Raw genomic sequence first — 20555 nt, 5'->3', positions numbered from 1 at the left:
GCTTTTGGTAATGCCAGATTTGGCTAGACTGGAACTTTATTTACTATGAAGGAAGAGTGTCAGGAATAAGAGCTGTGTTGCATGCTTTGAAGCTGCTTGCTATATATCTTGTACTGAAATACATGAAAGGGAGATTTGCATTCTTTGTGGGACACTCCTTCACCTCTGTGTATAACATCACTTCTTTGTTATAGGATTAGATGTTAGTACTGGCAGGTATTTTAAACACATTTGTTTTCCGGTCAACTTAACACCAGATTGTCCTTATAAGGTTTCAGTTAGAAATTTATTTTCAAAAACTATAATGCTCAACACATTTCCCTAACTAAAAGGACACTGTATCTGGCATTTGAGCTCTCTGAAAGAAGGGGTTTGTAAATAAAGATTCCACACTTTGACTTTTAAACACATACAATTTTGTTTGAATGTGGTTTTCATCTTGCATTAGCAAATGACTTATTGGATAATTTTTTTTCTAATGGTGTGGTTGAAAAGCTATTTTTAGTTCTAAGTAACACTGGATACAAAACCTTTGACATGGAAAAAAAAGTTAGTTTTAAATTAATAAGTGTGATACTATATATAGTACATGGGTGATCTGAACAGTGAACATGACAAACTACATCAGGTGCTCACCTGTATTCACCAAACGTTCCATCATCTTCCTTCATAGGTTGTATTTCTGGATCAGCATGTGCATCCTCCTTTTCCTTCACTAAAATATTTGAAATAGTAATTTTTATCATGAAACTGCAAGATTATAAAGTCTAGGAACTTAATTTCTCAAACATATCACACTTGGCAGGAATGTCTTTTGAATAAAAACTATTTTTTAAATGGGCCTTTAAACTATTCCTTTTCTTTTTTTTTTTTTTTTTGATGAAAAGAATCTGTTAATTAGTTATAGGATTTCATTTTCATGCAAGTATAACTGTATGTCATTTTGTATTAGCATAACTTTTTTTTCTTTTATTTCTAGCACTAGCGAGAGAAAATTGTTTAAAATCCTACTAAAATAACTTATTTACTTAGATTATTAATAGAGTTATTGCTTAATCAAATTTGAATTATTTATTTCTACTTAACAATGCTCTCTATTTCTTTTTTATATTGTTCTCATACTGATTGGTAAAACGGAATCAGATTCACTTTTGTACACTGTTGGTTTGTACATTTTCTGCTTTAATTTCATGTAGTAAACTTCCAGAGAATTTTAGATTTTTTTTTTTTTTTATTATTAATAATTCTCAAAATACTAGGCATGGTTGGTTTCTTTTTTTCTACAACACGATCAAACCCAATGCAAAGTCACATACACTGGAACCTTAATTTTTACACAACATATTTGTTGCACATTCTGGTTTTAGGTTTAATCCTTGTTCACTGGTGGGAACAAATCTAGGCATATAACTTGTCCCTATAACATAATAAATGACACAGAAACCCACTAGCACCTGAGGAGTTAGATATTTACAGATGACATATTTCTATAAATTAAGATTGTTGACAGGATAAAACAATATACTGACTTTAAGAATTCTATTTATGGTTCTTCCCTTTGCCTTTTCATTTCTGTTTTTCTGGCCTCTATTCAAATCTTTCCCTTGTCTGGCAGATACAGTTATATAATCCAATACACAATCTCTTGTCTTTTAGTCTGGTAATTTCCACACTTTATTTGTACATCACTGATTTAAATGCCATTATTTAAGAGGAGATGAATCATTCCTGACAGTATTTACTAAGTCTATAATTGCAATAACACATAATGCCTTGAGACTTATCAGGCTGCTATAATTTCATACTGAAGTAATGGATTACTTCCTACAAGTACAACCTTCCACAGGCAACCTCAAGATGACACACAAGAATTATTATGGAAAAGAGTTCGTAAATTAAATTTTAATATATTTCCAAACTTAGTGCTTTCCATTTGTCACTACCTGTGCAACAGTACATTTGCAAGAAATACAAAGTCACTGCTATGAACACCAATACATACTGATTCTAAAAATCTTAAAAAGAGTGCAGGTCCACCTTTATATATGGGTGTTTACATGCATAGGTATCTGTGCATGAAAAAACATATACCTTACAACTACTGATTCTGCAGAAGCAGCAAAAAAGACAGAATATCAAGGGTCCACAAAGCAATAACAACCTTAGCATCCAACTGCCCTCTACACTGTTACTCAAAACCTCTGTTTTACCCTCCTCTAGATGGCAGTTCACTCCATGTCCTCCCTACTCTTCAATTTCATCACTTCACTTATTTCAGTCACCTGAATCACTTTTTCTAGGCCCTTTGTTATCTCATTTTCTCATTTAAAAAATCCAAATAATTGCAAAAAAAAAAAACCCTAAAATGATTCAGCCTGTCATAAAACTCTATGTAACACTAAATGTTCCTTAATAACCTGTTTTCTCCATAGGCATAGGCAGCTGGAAGATAAACTTCTCTTACCTAATTTTTGCTGTCACAACAAATCTTTGCTATCTCTGTAAAACAATCTAACAGATTGGGCAGAATAGGATTCTTGTACTTAATAAAGTGATTTTCTCATAAAAGTAATCTGCTAGTCTATTCCAGCAGATTTCCCTATGAAAAGCTAAAATTCTTAGTGTTCCCTGACACTAAGATTTTAGAAGTGCACTGATCAAAACAAGCAGAAGAAAGTAAAACAAAGTGTGGATTTTTCTTTTATACTTTTCTAAATGCATCTCTATTTTTCATGCCCAAATTAGCAGTATGAACTTCAGGAAGTTTGAGTTGATTTTAAATAAGCATTCTAGGGTCCAGATATATATTTCCAAACCTTAGAAGCAAATAATTTTTTCATTAAATCAAGATTTTACATGAAACTTAGCAACTGTACTTTCTATTGCATCTAGAATAGGAGAATGAAAAATCAAATTATCCTTGGATGCTCACTTAAGTTAATTCATAGTCACTCATACCTCAACAGCTGCCCTGAGATCCTGTCTGGCATTACTGTGCAAACTGGTTCTCACTATCCTTTTCAAGAGAGCTTTGGTCTGTGGACCTACTCCATAGAAAGAAATATAACACTAGGGAAAGATATATATATATATATGATATATATTTGTCCACATATATACATACAAATACATGCCTTTTGTAATGTACACCAGGAGGGATGCATGTTTTGATAGAAGACATACATTGTGTAGCTCCAATTTTTAATGAAAAATTATAAAACATACCTGGCCATTCCTTGACATACTATAAAAAACATTTATTTTACACCTCCTCTTAGAAATAAAAAAAATCCCAGCCTAACTGAAGGGTGGTAACTTTAAACTTAGCTGCAAAACTGCAGCAGCTGAAGATGACACAAATTCTGGGAAGGAACTCAAGGTATTGGAAAAAATATGAACAATTGGAAACATATTAAGAGATTTGTCTTCTGACATGCATTCCCCATACTTTAAAGTAACAAGTAGCTATGATTTGGACTTTCTAACCAAATAAATTCTAACTCAACTCATGTTAGTGGATTAAAGCCATCTGTACTGGACTTCAGAAAGTGGAATTTGCAGTAGTGGTGATGCTCCAAACAAAGCTCAAACTTCTCTAGAGAGGTCATGCACTGATAGGACCCTCTGGGAATGAAGAAGATCCTTCTCCTATGCTGAAATAGATGCAGGCAGATGGCTCCTGTCAAGCCCTCCAAATGATTAGACTGATTTGCCATATACACAGGGTAAATGCAAACCAGCAGCAAATGTAATTTTCCAGTAAGATCTGTCTTAATGGGTTACCAACAGATGAAGTTTACTATTCTGGTTAAATAGCATACCTGGATATTTTCCACCCTTATTCCTCCTTATGAAGCAAACAATCAGTAAGATCAAGATCAGAAGAGCAACAGCACACATAAGACCAATGAACCATCCTTGAGTAGCGATGTCTACCTGCCGGCTTGCCATTGCTAGAGATAAAAGAAGAAAAATTATGTTTTGCTGCATTTAAATGCTATGCTAATTCAGATAAATAATAGACAATATAATGTTCATCAAAGAATATCATTCACTGTGAAAAATAGATAGCATTAAGGAAAAGCGTTTCTGTATTTTGTGAGCATTTTCATTATTCACAATATTTCCAAGCACCTACGCACAGAAGTTACTTTTCAGTATATAAAAAGTCTGCTAACATTTAAGCTTAGCAACTACTTTGCAAAATCTACATACCTACTACATTGCTTTCCATAAACCTCAAAACTATTCTCAACCATTTTGAATTAATTGAACTACTGAAATGAAGTTGCAAATTATAATTCACACAAACATGTCAATTGCATTCTCAAAATTACTAAAAAGCCAATTCTGGTAAGATAATGCATTCCCATCATTCTGAAATGGGGAATCAGATGGATAATTCAAGAGCCTAACATTCAATTTCAACTAAAAATCAACAATGAAACAGCCTTTAAAACCTTATTAGGCATCAGGTTTTCTTTCTTTCCTCAAACCCATACCTCATCCTACAATTCATTTATCATGGTTGCCATGATTTAGAATTAGTGAGGTGGGAAACCTTTCCTTGGCACTATTCCTCTCCAAATACTGACTCTAGCTGGAAGATAATGTAAATAATAAACGAAGTACAAAGAAAACACTACAGGCACTAATAAGGACAGGAATTATCTATGTGGTCTTGGGTCTGGGTCTACTGATCTCCAACACAGTAGGAGGATTATTCTGGTGAAGCTTATTTTCTGCTCCACTGCTAAGGAAACACACTACAGGCAACTTGATTTAGGATTTGCTGCAGGGGGAAAGTGGGAAGAGTGAGAGGAGTTATGTATACGTGCTCCAAAGAGGAAAAAGAATGAAGCAGAGGAAGATGAACATCCATCCGAACCTATCTTATTCATTCTTCAGCTTCTTCTCCAAACCCAAAACCCAAGAGTATGAAACTCTGCAAAGAGCTGTTCAGTTGACAGAATTAAAGCCAATGTCTCAGTGTCATTTTCTAGTTAAGAGGTGTGAGACAGGTATCTTGGAAAAGCAGTTGTCAATGGTCCCCCATTCCTGAGGGATTCTATGGAAACACAAAGTACTTCCGATGTACAGTATCTCCAGTCCACTCCATAGAGAAGACCAGTGTGTATTCCACTTTAGAAGTACTATGCTAAAATTAACTCTTTCTTTAAATGCTTATTTTTGGTCTTACTGGGCAAAGCTATAACTTGATTTTCATTTAAATAATTCAGTGAGTTAATGTACCCAGTTATTGTGGAGATACAATCAGAAGATTTCTCAGTCCTTGTTTATGTTTTCTGATATTTTAGAAACTGACTCTTATATGAACAAGAATTTAAACTATTTTTGCATCAAAGTCTCTACATATTATATATAGCTTATATACCTATTTTTACTCTTTATGCCATATATAAATAGACATATATACATATATATATATAAAAATATTAAAAAGTGGCAATTAAAAAAAATCACAAAAGGAATCTTCCTCTGAACTACAAATGAAAATAAAACTTCGTTTTCATATCAAGGTTAAAATTATTTTGAGTTTCGCGCATCTCCATTCATAATAAGGCATTAGAAATTTTAGAATACATATTGTAACAAAATGCAAAAGCAAAATTCACATTCAAATGTAGGAGGAAATGCCATCAAGCCAAACAACTCATGCATAAAGATATGCAAGATAGATGGGAAGATGAAAACTTATTTATGCAGCTTCCTGTATTAACTTACTGCATTTACAGTAGGAAAGGGGTTCTAGATCTCTGTGCATCTTTAAAAATGGCATATTTCCTGTCTACACTAAACAAATTATTTGCTTCAGGCAGAAAAACCTTGCATCTTGGTGAACCATTAATGGAGGAGTCAATGCAGAACACTGTACCAGAAATGCCCAAAAAGAAAAACCCACACACTGTGAATATGCTCTATATGAATTCTTGTGAAAGAAAAAAATGTGTAGAAAAGCCTCATATTTGAAATATCGAAGTTTCATGCCTAATAAGGCCATATTCCAGTGTTTGCCTCTTTGTCCACTCCATCTTTTTGCAGTGTTTAAAAGCTTTGATGTAGGCCGAAGACAGCATGACACAAGATTTTTCTGTAAGAAATAGGCTATGTTTATAATTCCATGCTGAACATTGAAACTTTCCATTAAGCAGCAGAAAGGAGTGTCTGAAGTCCCTTTACACAAGGGCATGAGTCAACATGACTAAGTACAGGAATCCTTATCTCCTGGCTCAGGACTTTTTATGTAGGAAGATGCTTTAGGGAAGGTTTCCATGCAGCTTGTTTTGAATTATATTACAGTCTTGATCCATGTTTACTGCTCCTTTAGGCTTCAGATTTGCATTAACATTTCACAGGTAGGCTTTTGTACCACTAGCTGTTCCTGGCTCTGTGTTCAGCCTGTGCATATTTGCCTGGCACTGTTATTCAGCACCACATTTTCAAACCTTCCTGCAACATGATAAACTGTGAACAGAAATTGAACAAAACAAGGCAAAAAATGATGATTTTAGAAAGTGCTCACTTTTAAACTGGCATACCAATTGTCTATATTGATGCTCGATAATTATAACATAATGTTCAAGTTTATTTTCATATTTAAATTACTTTTTTATAACATTCTGGAGTTGTGGGGCTACTGATATATAATTATGCACTGACTAAAATGCTTTGAATGAGAAGAAGTGTCTAGCAAAAACAAAAACAATAACAGCACATCAAGAACATGATGATGGCATGGCATGTGATGGCAACACAATATTCAGCATAACATCAAAGAACCTTCCAATGGAACCTTTTTCCTGAATATAATCGGCAGGCATTGCTGATTTGCTTGCAAAGAAATAGGACTGCAGTATGAACCTAAGGAACTTAAACAGCCTTATTCATTCCCAGGATATATGTGTGACATCAAAATCCATACAAAACTAGTATATGGCAGGAAAAGAGAGATTTACAAGTAGGGATGTCTTAACACTGGTATAAATAGATTGAATCTGCACTTTCTGATTATGCAAATATTTTAGCTCTATAAAAAGCAACATTATTTAAATACAGTCCTGTAATTATACTAATTGTAAATATTAGAAATAGGTCATCTTCAGTGCACAGCACACAGATGGAGTGTGGGCAGGGCATATCTTGCCCCTAGTACAAACCTCAGTCAAGTAGAGTGATTTGAAAGGATGGAAACATTCATAATTCAAACATAAATATATTGGAATTATTTAGGAGTTTATAAAAGAATTTAACATTGCACTATGAAAGAAACATGCAAGATTCTAGCTGCAAGATCTCTTGGCTAGAAGCAATTAGGCATTTCAGCAGTTGGTGTAACACAGCTCTGACTAGGATACAGAAATGTACTATGGTATAGTGTGCCTCACCTGGACCTGTCTCAAACACATCCTCTGAACTCCTAAAACCAGACAGGCCCTCAGCACCAACCCGGACTTTATATGCTGTTCCTGGTGTTAAACCCTTTAAGACAAAGAAGCTTCGAGAACCATTTACAATTTCTTTTTTCCAATCTTCTTTGCCTATAAAAATTTTGGAAAACAACAAATGGGAATTTTAATTTTCTCTGTATTACTGAAAGTTTCTAGACAAAATACTACTGACAGTTATTTGACTAAACTATGTATCTGAGAAAAATACCTGTTCTCTCAAAAATAATTATCAAAAATTACGAGTAATAAATTTAATAAATTGCATGCAACATATTGAAGAATACGTTGTACAATAATTATCAAAGTATTTTAAACATTTGTTCCATTGTACTAAATAAATGCAAATTTAAGTTATTTTTTAAATGCTTTTTGAACTTGTAATTATAAGATGCATTAAAATGGATTTTACTCATTTTATTAAATAGCACTTTTGCAGTTTCAGTCAATATTTATCTTGGCCAAGAAATTCTACTTCAAAATCTGAATCTCTCTTGAGTCTTTTTTCTAGGACAGTCTCAGCTATTTCTTTGGCTAATATCCAGAAAAATGCATTTCTATTCCAATTTTCAGATTAGTCACCTTTAGTCATGACTTTAGAAGGATGGGGTATTTGAAAAGAAGCATCTTGCTTTTATTATCTAACTTTGTTTTAATTATTATCAGTATTATCAAAGTTTTAAACCTGGTGTTAGGCAATAAGAGCACATAAATTGATTTATATCTTATTTTAAGGTTTATTTAACAAATTATATCTTATTTAATCTTTTTCCTTGCCTGAATTGGGCATAATTTAGGAAAATCCTTGTATCCTGTTTTAATGCAAGTAATCATATTTTTACACATGTAATCACTTCATGAAAACTACATTTTTAGAAGTTCACGTTCAAAAGAATTTATAAAATAATACAAAGGAACAAAGGTTCATATTCTGTCTATTAATCAAAAAACCTGCTAAGCATTGATGTTTATTAAAATGAAAATTATTTGATCTTCCTGATCAAATTATAAAATAATTTAAGACATTTATGAGTCATTAATACTGGGTCAATTTAAGATCCCATTTACTATAAAAGTCTTCCAAAATACATCTCAAACTTTAGCAGAATTTAATGAAATGAATTCTTACTGCCTGCTACACCATATTCAACATAAAAGTTCGCATGATCTGGTCCCTCATACTCCCAACTGATATTGGCATAGGTCTCAGCAGCAGCTGTTGTAACATTTCTGATCCTTGGATAAAGTGGTTGAACTAAATGCACAATAGAAAAACAAAGCAGAATATGCAGTTGTGACTTCATACATTTAAAAAAAGTATTTAAAGAAGTTACTAAGTTATTTTAGACCATATAGAGGGTGAGTATAGTACATTTTTCATTGGTTCCATTACTGGAAATTAGTTACTAAAGTACTGCATTTTGAAATTTAATCCCAGGCAGTTACTACACTAAGAAATTATAAAGTAAAATCTATATACTTTACTCAGAATTCTCTGTACAACAAAACCTGCCAAATACTTAAAAAGTAACTAGCTGCCAAAATTCTGAAAAATATTATTTCTATTCATCTGGAAGTAAAATGCAGACAGCTGGAAAGAGATGAGAACATTGTCAGGGTAATGGGAAATGGTAGGACAGAAGGGAGGCATGAAGGTGGTACACTCCTGCCTTTATGACATGTGGCACTGAATGGACTGCAAATGCCTCAAGTGCAAGCTCTTACAGGATTTTGGCTCTACTGCATTGATAATGATAAAAAAGGAAGACAATACCCTTATAGAATGTTGGACGAACAGTATGCATGACTGGGGAAGTTGCAAAAAGGATTTCTGAATATCCTTCACCATCAGAGATAGTAGGAAAGAAAAAAAATAAAGAGTAAAAATACTTTGCATCAAAAAGTAGCAGTTAACTAATACAGTAAAACCTTACCTGTTAAATAAATAACACATGCACATTCTAAGATCATGCAGGTTTCAAATAGTTTTACTTGTTAAAATATGAAACAGCTAAGTGATACCCATGTATTTGAAGACAAACTGAGGTATGTATGTATTGGCAGCTTTGCTTTCACAGGACATTCCCAAAATCAGCTTTTGTTAATATTATGCATTGATGACCCCTTTAGACACTGGAAAACTAGACATCAGCTATGGGAAAGCCAAGGTCAAAGTATGCTGGAGTGAAAGACATGAAGGAGCAGACTGCAAGGAGCTGCCCACTGTCAGGCACTGTGTCTCACTGCTGCCATTCTGGTCAGACAACAGCACTTCTCACAGACATGCAGAATGCCCACATCTGTGAAAAGATGAGCTTCTCTCTTCAGCATTCTGAAATTAGCCACTTCTGTGTTCACACCTTCGTTCTTTGCTCATACCTTAGCTCCAGCAATGCTTGTTACAAATGGACATATAGCTCAGCGTCTCTGCCTGCCTAAGACTAATAAAAAATAGATTTTAAGAGTTCTAATGCTGTAATATAGGGCAGATACAGAGAGGATGCTCCTCAAAGGTATGAAATTAGTTTTAACTGAAAATGCCTCACTTTGCCACTGACTTTTCTATCCTGCTAAAAATGTATTTTCTATTAGGAATATATAAAATGCTTCCCAAAGCATCATGAAACACCAGAGGTAAAAATCTAGTGTCAGTAAAGACAAATTACAGAATTCCAATGGCTTCATCTACACGAGAAAATAAAATGAGCAAAAGCCTGTTAGCAAGGCAAAAAAGGCTGCACAGAATTTATCTATGCACTTAAATTACTTTCTTCTTCTAAGAGGCTGGCTTTGTCCATATGGCCAGCTGGAAAAAGTTCAAATTTATATGCACACAGAAAATTGCTTACTTGGGCCCCTAGAACAGATGTCTAGAAAACTATAGTTTCTGAGTATTTTTAAAAATACCTAAATTAATCAAATTCCATCAGTTCTTCTGCTAATGTATTCTGATTATTACAGTGTTTTACAGAATGAATTTTTATCCCCATATTTGCATTAGATATTTCCTCTTAATTCTGTTTCAGTAGTACTCATTCAACAATTCAATCTGTACTGCTCCATCTGATGTTTTTGTAGCTAAGTTGTGCTTATATATAATTTCTTTCACCAACCAAAATAATAAGGAACATATTGTTTAAATAATAAAGAATAGATTAATTTCTTGTTACAACCACCTGAACAAAATAATTGAGAAAGCACTAGATTTAAAAAAAAAAAAGGCAAGGGAAAAAAACAAAACAAAACAAAACAAAAAAAAAAGGCACGCCATCTAGGTCTCTAAGGCACAACAACTACCCCAAGAAATACCAAAGCCAGAGCTGCCTATGATTTGGAAACCTAGCATGTAATGGTAATACAAGGGGATTAGATTCTGCTTCTCTGTGCCACTTGTGGAGGTAGCAAAAGGAAAGAAAAGCAGTCTCTAAATTTAGGAGGGAGCAGAGTCTGAGATTGCAGACAGGATGTATAAACTTCCTTCCTGATTTAGACATAGGAACAGGTGTTTATTTCAATAACAATCTCAGCATTTGTGCTGTGCCAAGAAAACAAGAGGTTTGTATTTCAAATAAGATTTTGTTTTGTTTCATTAAATTGTATTTTCTCAAAGCTATATTGTCGTGGATTTTGGTCTTCCATGGAAGATGTCTAATTAGCAGCCCAACCATATGACTGATATTTTTCACAATAGCAAAGATAGAAAAAGCTGTTAGCAATAATCTGTTTCATACTCCTGCAAATAGATGCCACAGCATTACCCCTAACTTCTCCCTTCTCATGCCAGAGCACTTGGGGATGAAAGAAACTGTCTCATCTTCTGTGAAAGACTCCAGATGATGGAGAGTGTCTGAATCACTAAGCAAATTCAACAATCGCTCAATCTTATTTTGTGGGGTATTTTTCCATCTCCAGTTTCCAGTTTCTGCTGTCATTGAGGAATTACCTGCTAGATTAAAGTATCTGGTAAAAGTCTTTTTGTTCATATAATTGATCATGCGTTCATATGATCAAACAATCAAGTTTGCTATGAAAGTTACCAAAATTCCTTGCTATCTTACTTCTAAATTCTCTCAAGTGACTGATTTATGCTTATATCCATCAAATGTACTCGTATCTGATTCTTACCAATAGTTGTATGCACAGATTTACCCACATGTAGTATTTGGTCAGATTTGAACTCTATGGTTTTTAACTATTGAATACAGTGCACCAGGAAATTTGTTCAGTAGCATATCTCTTTGCAAAATTATTATTTTTGCAATTCTCCTCTTTTGTATTATTGCTTGATCTCATCTGCCATAAGGCCTGCCAAGTTTTACTTAAGTCTGTTAAATGTGCCATATTTGCAACATGACTACACACAGAAGAACATAAAAGAAGGCTGATGGATCCTGAGGTGATTAAAGCCTGGAGGTGATTTGGTTACGATATTTAAAGCTTCTAGTCAATCCACCCAGACTCTTTGTCTTCTCAATCATCACACCTCTAATTATAATTAACCTCTCAGTTCTTCAATATGTTTCCCAGCACTGTTCACAAATGGCAAATGTGTAATTGTCAGCTGGCAGAAGCTCCCAGCATGTGCAAGTGCCAGCTGGGAAAAGGTGGGGGAGAGGGGCGTGCAGGAAACTTTGACCTGGTGAGCAGAGAACTGTGCTCTCTCATCTGTAACCATGCCCCACACTGTGTAGCAGTGCTGGCAAAAGCATCACTCCAAAAAACATGGGAATGGACTGTTAGTAAGCTACAGGTTTTATACAGACCCACTCTTATTTGTCTACCTCTGGAAAATAAAGCTTTTTCATTCCTGGCTCAATGCAAAATTTAGCTGGCATTTCCAAGTATGGTTTCATTCCTGTAGTATCATATAAAAGCATTTACCAATTGTTGAGAAAGAGACCTAGGCTGGAAGTAAAATTTAATCTTATTTTCAAATTAATTCCAGTGCTTTTTTACTGGAGTTTTTTGGTAGAGTTTTACATAATTTTTCAGCCTTTCAGGAACACAGTTCCTACAAATAACAGTTATAGTCAGGCTGCAGAATCAATACAATTTAATAGGACAGGACATGAGATTGGAAGCTATTTTAATAATGAAATAGGTACTCTTTCTCAAGATTTAGTCCAGAAGAACAATAAATCAAGTAATCCCCAAAGTGACTAAACTTTAGGAATTGTCATGGAATTCACCTGATATTCAGGAAAAAATGTTGTGTGAGTGCTATGCACAAATTTGAAGACTAGTGTCAAATGGGGAAAAAAAAACTCACAAAACAATACATCATAGACAATTAAGTTAAAATGTATATATAAAGAGAAAAGTTAACTATAAGGAAAAAACCCATACCCACACAAAAACAAAGGACAAAGGTAATAGACTCTGCCAGAGTCTGTCAGATATAGAAAAGGGGTTTATTTTCCTTTGCCTTTTTAACATTTGCAGTATGCAATTCAAGCTTTAGTATAACAGTAGGAGTGAATTCAATTTCTGGCAGTGAGAAATGGGCATCAGTCACTTCTGGGATTATTGAGGCCAATTGCAAGAGCATTTCTGTAGTGTAAGAAGTACAGAAGCCAAAGAAGAAATGCAAAAGATAATGTCATTGATGAGCATGTGGCATGACATTTATAAAGCAAAAAGCATTTTCAGGAACTTTTGCACAGTGATAATTAAAATTTTCTCTAGTCTAGCATGCAAAGCTTCAGCATTGTTCCCAGTGAACTTAAAAGAGGACAAAGAGTGGTTCTGCATAGCAGGCTGTACTGAAAGAATCACACAAATACATAATGGAGAAGTCCACAGGGGGAGATTGGCTGAAGTGGCAATACAAAAATACTACACTTAACTTGACTGTAAAAGCAGCTTGAAATTGTTAGCAAAAGACATGGAGACCTTATGTGAAGTGATTCAACAGGGAGGAAAAACAGATGGTGGGCAGAGAAAATTATTTAAAGAACTGCATTTTGTACAGAACAAAGAAAACTGAGATGATCTTCTACAAAGAGATCAGAGATATAAACTCAGTTGAGACTGATTTCTAGCCTACAGTGAGGATGTACACACTGGTGATTCAGCTGAAAATCCCAAAAGAATAGCTTTAAACCCAGAGGACAGACTACTTATTTATCCCCCTTGTGACAAAAGGAAGTACTATTTGTCAATAGTACTTAAGAAGTTCACTAGAAGAAAACAGACCAAATTAAGTACCAGTGACAGGAGGCACTAGCTACAGTTAAAGGTTACAAACTTATTTTAATTCCATTTCAAGACTACCAGTTACCAGTGTCAGCATGCATCCAGATTAGAAGTCCTTGTTTTAAAATATAAATGTTGACTAAATAAAAAAAACCTAAAAAGTGAAATGAGGATGCTTGTGGGATGAGGCTGACATGCCATGCCATGACTCCCTATACTTCAGCTTACAAAAACATGCACCTCTTTGACTCTTTATTTTAACCAGTAACTTTCATTTCTACTCCTGGTCAAACTGGAATTTTCTTCCTTTCTCTACAGGGCAGTTATTTAAAACTCCTAATTGAAAAGGACAGAAAAGACTTGACTCCTGTGATCACCTGAGTCATGTTGCAGCTGCTACTACAATTATTTTATATGTAATTATTTTATATGTAATTGGGTTATTCCCCCATTTTTCTCACATTTCTGTCACCTCATGCCTGTGGTTAGATGCCAATATATAAATGGCCAATACCAGGGAATGCTTAATATCTAACATTAGGTTTGATAAATTCTTTTTTACATATGAAGTTTTCAGGCCCATTTAGAATATGGGTTGCTAAGAAAAACTATTTCTCTTTTTCTTTGTAGTACCATTAATTTGATCAGTTTTAAGTAATTCATAACATCACAGTATTAGAAAGGAAAAATAATAAGTGCAAGTCAAACAGGAATATCAACTATAATAGAATAGCTTTTTTCACCTAGTAAATAACACCTAATGATTTACTTGTGTAGGGTTGTGACACTAAAAATATTGGATCTATTAAGATCCTTTGATTTACCACAGCAATATATCTCTCTGCACTTTAATTTACAGTTTTACTGTGAGAAGTGAAATATGTCCCAAGCGGCACAGCTCACTAAGGTTTAAATTATTTTAATTCCTCCAGGACCATGTGTCTAATGTCTATGACTGGCCAAGCTGCAGGTCTTCACAGGCAACTATCCAGCAGAAAACACCAAATGCAGAAATTTGAGTTCAGCAGTTTAGGCTGGCTGAATCTGGAACCTACTGTCTACTTAGATTCCAGGATCAGTGTGTTCAAATCAAAAGAAAAAGGATAATTACATTTTCCTGGTAAGTTCTGCCCTTCAAAATTAAAAACCTGATATTTTTTTGATAGACTACAAAAAAGGCTGGGAATATCTAAATTTGTTCTTGCTTTGGGTCCAAATCAAAAGAACTGTATTGACATAGAGGCCCTCCTGCACTTAATAGAGAAAGGAAAGTTTACTGCTGGGTACAGCTACTTTTTGAGTGGGCTGAGCATTTCTAACTTCCAAATCCACCACTCAAGAGGACCGACTAATTTGGTGCTTGATGTGGTAATATGATCCTCCTTTTCCTTGCTCCTGGTCCCTGATCAGTGGCAAAGCAGTTTACATGGTAATGTAGTAACTACAGAGAGCATTCATCTCAGACCTGCAGAAACTCATTTGCCCACACAGATGTCATGGCTTTAGTTCTGTGCTGTTTGCCGGTCCAAAGCCTTTGCAATTGCAAGAGCTACATGCTACAGGAACATGTGAAAACATTGAAACCATAAACCATATGGAACTACAAACATCTGCTTAGTTTTCAGAGAATCTGAGATGACAGCTCTGAAATGTGAGCTGCTCCAGCTAATCTTACAAATAAGATGCTTTCTGATAGACACATACAGCTATAATTAGACCTCAGTTTCACACAGAGAATCCATTTTTCCTTGAATGAATTTTTAGAGTCAGCTATAAATAATGACAACTTAATTTACATTTCTGCTGTGCATGTCCAGGACTAAAGCCAGTTTGTTCCAATCTCAGCTACGACTAGACTAAAATGGTAAAAAAGACTTATCATCAAAATAATTCCACAACTTCACACACTTAGCAGAAACACATCTGATATCAGAATACACATATATATACATATAAAAATCTATACTTTATATGCCCAAATACAGGCATACATATATTTATACATTGTCTGATTTATACCAGACTGTGTGAATGAATTTCTTTCTTATGGCTATCATTCACAACATCTGATAATCAAGCGAAAGGAAACTATATGTAAAATACTTCATGCTGTCTCTTCCAAGTTTATTAAAAATGTCAGGTACTTCACATACAGATTTTGACTTGTGATGTTTATGGTATGAAATCTGAAGCACAGGTGTTCACTAGTGTTAATGACACCTGTCATTCAATGGCACCTCTGTAGAGAAAGTGTTCCTGAGTTTGAACTACCTCAGGACAACCTTTGCTTCTGACAATGCAGATATCAAAATTCATTAAAACTGTGTGCAATAAAGAACTAAATATTACCAAAATTCATTAAAAAGAATGATACTAGCTTGTACTCACTGAAATATCCTCAAGTACTCATTCACAATATCTGTGAACCTAAAACAGTGGGAAGACATTTGCCTGTACATTCAATCTGATACTCAAACTGAGAAGTAGACAGAGGGTATTGTCAGTCATCTGTCTCCTATGCACAGTTGGCTTGCAAATGAAGTAAATGTGTTCAAGTGGGTAGCAGTAATCCACAGTGAGAACAAGATTACAGATAGTTTTTTAAAACAAAAAATGCACATGGCACAAGCAGTAAATGAATATCCTTTGCTAAAGTGCAGTTTTTTCTATTCCAGCTAATCAGTGCTAGTGCACCTGGATCCTGAATATTTATGACAGTGGCATACATCTGCTAAATGTTCAGAAATAATTGGACTTTGCTGAAGCAAAGCTAATGAATTCCCCTGGAACTCTGTGGCAAAATAAACAGATGAAAGGTATTAATAAGCATTCTGGATTCCTTAAAAAAAAACCCAACAAACCCAAACAAAAAATCCCCACAACTGTTTTCTTCCAGTACTGATTACACTTTGTACAAAAATGTGTAGTCCAAGATTTTCTGTCCTTACCACTGCAATTTCCCCATTTGCAACACTGCTAAATCCACACATTAATAAATCATGCAGTTTCATTTTACCTTTGCCTGCACCTACAGCAGGACGGAGAATACCAGCTTTAATGGAGGAAAACAAGAATAGGAACACTACATAATTAGATACAACACCAAAGGAAACATACATATATAATTTCACTATAAAAGGCATGCAGACTAGATAAAATGTGTTCATTCAAATAAATTAAAAACAATCAATTTATGCTGAACCCTGACAGACTACTACAAGACAAAATGATTGTACATGCATTTACAAAATTTTATTGGTCATGCTTGTTAGGGTGCAAGATATAAAATAAATGCAGATCATATGCAAAGAGAAATTGCATTGAATAGCAACTGATCTATGTCAATTCCAATAAACTATCATTTTACTGAGCATAAAAATATGTGAAAACATAGTACCAAAATAAACTTATTAATATAAAAATGATAAAAATTATAGGAAAAAGTTTTAAATTTCCTGTCAGCTTTAAATTATTCTTATTTTGTTAAGCATCCATATTTAATTAAAAAACAACTTTAACAAAGTTCTAGAATGGCTGCAAATATAAAAATCAATGGTGACAGGATTTAACAATATACTTGGTGGTTTTTAAATACTATACAGTTACTTGGGGCCAATTTATTTCAAGAGTTTCACAGTTTTTTGCCAGTTCTGTGAAAGCAATTTAGATTTCACAGAAGCTGTTGCATACTACAAAAAAAGAAATAACTTCCTCTAATCACAAACCTGCATCATTCCAGTATTTTTCTCCGTGACCAAAGCTGATTAACAGAGAATTGGTGAATATACAAAGACCACTAAAAACGTAAAGTTACATAAAACTTGAAGCCCAGAAAGGCCAATGTCTGTTTTAGAGCTTGTGAGTTGATATTAAAAGAAGAGGCTTTATCCCTCTTTGGGGATTCCCACTACAGCAGAAAGCTTTTACATGTATTTTCTTCAAAAATATTTAAAATATTTTATTAATATATAACAGTTAAGAAAGCTCTTGAAAAAAAATCTGTCAGCCTATTTCCTTAGTGGAAGGAAGCAATAGCAATATTTAGATGTTTAATACTATCTGTACTGTTTTTAAACTCAAAGGACTTTCCTTGTACATATATATCTTACCTTCATCCATAATTGTTACTGCTTCCTCAGTTATCTGACTTCCTGATCCAACTGAAGTTTGTGCGTTAAAGTAAAACTTGTACCGGGTGCTGTAATTTAAATTTTTTAATATCAAGCTGCTCTCGTTGGCAGGAATTTTTATCTCTACCAAAGGACCCAATTCATGTGTGTTGTTGACTGTTGTTAAAGAAAAAAGAAAAAAAGATTAGGAAACTTGCATACACTATCATTGTGTTTAAAAAGGCTTTTGGTTTGTATGTTTATTTTTTTTTGCTTGTCTGCTGCATCTACACTTTCAAAAGAAAATACTTTTTTTTGTAAAGGTGCCAAAGTCCAGCTGGGAGATGCGAAACACCAGCAAGTTTTTTAAGGTCAAGTTTAATTCTCATAAATCTCTGAATCCAAGACAGATGAGTTCAGTTCAAATGATCTGAATTTATGCAGCATTGAAAAACTCCCTGACTTTTGAAAAAATCTGAAACTCTAAGCTCAGTATACTTAGAAAAAGTAAACATTGAAGCTACTTGTGCCTAATGCCAAAAAACAGCGGGATTTAGTAAGTGGAAGAAAGTAAACTTCCTTTATCTGTTACATGCATATGAAACTCTTTCCTTCCCAGTGTCACTGCTGAGAAATTTCTGGGCTAAGTAGCTAGGATTCAAAAGAAGTGATTTAATAGCTCTGAGATGAGTAAATGGCATATTTATAAATTTTTATTTTTAAGATAATAATACCATGAAAATTGGAAAAGCAGATGACAATGTAATTGGGCATACTTTGATTTACTTCTAATGACATTTTCTCTGCAGTTAGAATATAGAATTTGTAAGTAGTACTATCTTGCATCTAACTTGAAAGCCACTTATCTATAGGACCTCACCTCCATTTGTCTGTGAATTATGGTTTGAAGTAAATAAAGTAATAAAAATGTTAACCTTGTACTACAGCAAGAAAATATTTCCAAGTACAGTCATCTATATTATCAAAATATATGAGTCTTTTTCGAAGTTGACATTTACAATACAATTATATCTTTTGTACATTATAAATGTAGCACAATTTTTTTCTTCATAAATGGATTATTATTTGGTAGATACCTTGCCTAAGTTAGAGTTTTATCACAGAATCAAACGATGGTTTGGGTTGGAAAGGACTTGAAAGATCAGAAGTCCAACCCGCAAAATAAATTAATTTTAATTTTAACTTACTTGGCTGAAACTTCAGCGTATATGATATCAAAACACCATTTGGATGGGTGGGTGAACCCCACTCCAGAGTCAGAGAGTCCAGTGTTGGGTTAGTAATCTTCAGAAAGGAGGGTGAACTAGGAACTTTTAAAAAGAACACAGAGTAAATACAAAGTAGATTAACTTTAAACAGGTCATTAATTATTAATTCTTAAGATTATTGCTGTATTGAGACAGATAATAACTTTATGAAGTCCAAGTAAACCTCATTTAAGTTTAATATCTTGGTTTTTCATTTCATACCTCCTTCAGGGGTGTTAAATACTTTGTCTGGGCTTGCTGGTCCTTCTCCTTTACCATTAACAACTCTAACATTCAGCTTGTAGGAACTATAGGGCTCCAGCCCTGGTAACATTCCAAAAGTCTTGTTTCCCCTGAAAGTCAAGATCTTTTTTTCTATGTGTCGTCTACTCCTTCTGGATAGACTCTGCACTTTCCAGTAGTAAACCTAAAGACAGCAAAAAAAAATATTTAAAGTGAATGCTTAGCTGTTCTGATTTTCTAAACTCTGAGCTTTTCCATAAGTGACCATGAATTATAGGTAGAAGCAACTGCAATTTGAATAAGCTCAGATTAGACCCAGCACAGAGCTTTCCTGCTCAGAAATGGACCTTGTCCAGAAAAAGTCTACACAACTGGGTGCAAACTACTGCCTGCCAGTTCTGCTAATGCTCAAAACCAGTTTGATACAAGTTCTGGTTGGGAACTGCATTGGTCTGTGATCATTCTCCTGTTATCCAGTCTATCTGAGAGGCAGAAGTTATCCATTATTTCTGTAAGATGTCTACAGCCTTCCAAAGCAGATTTGGACCTTGCCTCCTTGTTAGATCACATCCCTGACTATGCTAATCCTTGATGTCAGATTACCTAAAAATGGGGGAAAAGATTTGGCTTGGCTGTAAAAACACACAAGTTCTGCAATTACTCTAAGGTTACAGTACTGGAATGATCTCCACCTAGGGATGGGAACACTGTTCCTCCAATTATGTGACAATTTGATCAGATGAGAAAGCTGATTCTGATGTCCATTGAGCTGACTGAGTTTCTAAGAAACTACATATGAGCCTCAGAGGTACTTTCCCTTTCTCTTTACTACACAGTCTCTCTCATATAGGAAGATTGATCTATTTTAATAAACAAGGAAGAGAATGACCGTACTTACTTTGTACCCTTGAAGGTGTCCTCGGACAGTTTTTAGTGGAACTGGGTCCCAATGCACCTTTGCTAATGTGCTGTTAATAACATGAACCTGCACATTGCCTGGAGCAACCATTGGCACTGTGTGGAAAGGATGCAACAAGCACCTAGTTAGAATTAGAAACCACACAAACACAGTTTTTTAGAATGAGTCTTTGCATTGCACTCATGGAGTAGGTTAAAATGTTTCTATGTTTTCAGGATTGATACTACAGAGTAGTAGTCTTTACTATCTCTGAATTGCTTTCTTTTAATTAAAAAAAATAACTACTATCCCCCTTATCAATATTTCAGTATCTTAAATACCCATTCAGGTTACACATTTAGTTTATTTTTATTAG

General features: G+C 34.4%; 1 protein-coding gene across 31 annotated transcripts in view; it reads right to left on the bottom strand.

Moving 5' to 3' along the window:
- Positions 1-20555, bottom strand: part of NRCAM (neuronal cell adhesion molecule) — a 143071-nt gene that overhangs the window by 11291 nt on the left and 111225 nt on the right. For 9 of the 31 annotated variants that reach the window (XM_021545279.2, XM_077783458.1, XM_077783461.1 and 6 more), the window contains 10 exons: positions 20180-20295; positions 19261-19465; positions 18979-19101; positions 17771-17947; positions 16678-16743; positions 9241-9306; positions 8596-8721; positions 7407-7559; positions 3822-3953; positions 637-715 (listed from right to left, as the gene is read on the bottom strand). In XM_021545279.2, the coding sequence (XP_021400954.2) occupies positions 637-715; positions 3822-3953; positions 7407-7559; positions 8596-8721; positions 9241-9306; positions 16678-16743; positions 17771-17947; positions 18979-19101; positions 19261-19465; positions 20180-20295 (1243 nt within the window). The remainder of the gene's footprint in view (positions 1-636; positions 716-3821; positions 3954-7406; positions 7560-8595; positions 8722-9240; positions 9307-16677; positions 16744-17770; positions 17948-18978; positions 19102-19260; positions 19466-20179; positions 20296-20555) is intronic. The other 22 variants (XM_021545287.2, XM_031507916.2, XM_021545289.2 and 19 more) reach the window with 5 other exon arrangements.

This window comes from Lonchura striata, chromosome 5, assembly GCF_046129695.1.
Source record: "Lonchura striata isolate bLonStr1 chromosome 5, bLonStr1.mat, whole genome shotgun sequence".
NCBI lineage: Eukaryota > Metazoa > Chordata > Aves > Passeriformes > Estrildidae > Lonchura > Lonchura striata.
This window is presented reverse-complemented; position numbering and strand designations above follow the sequence as displayed.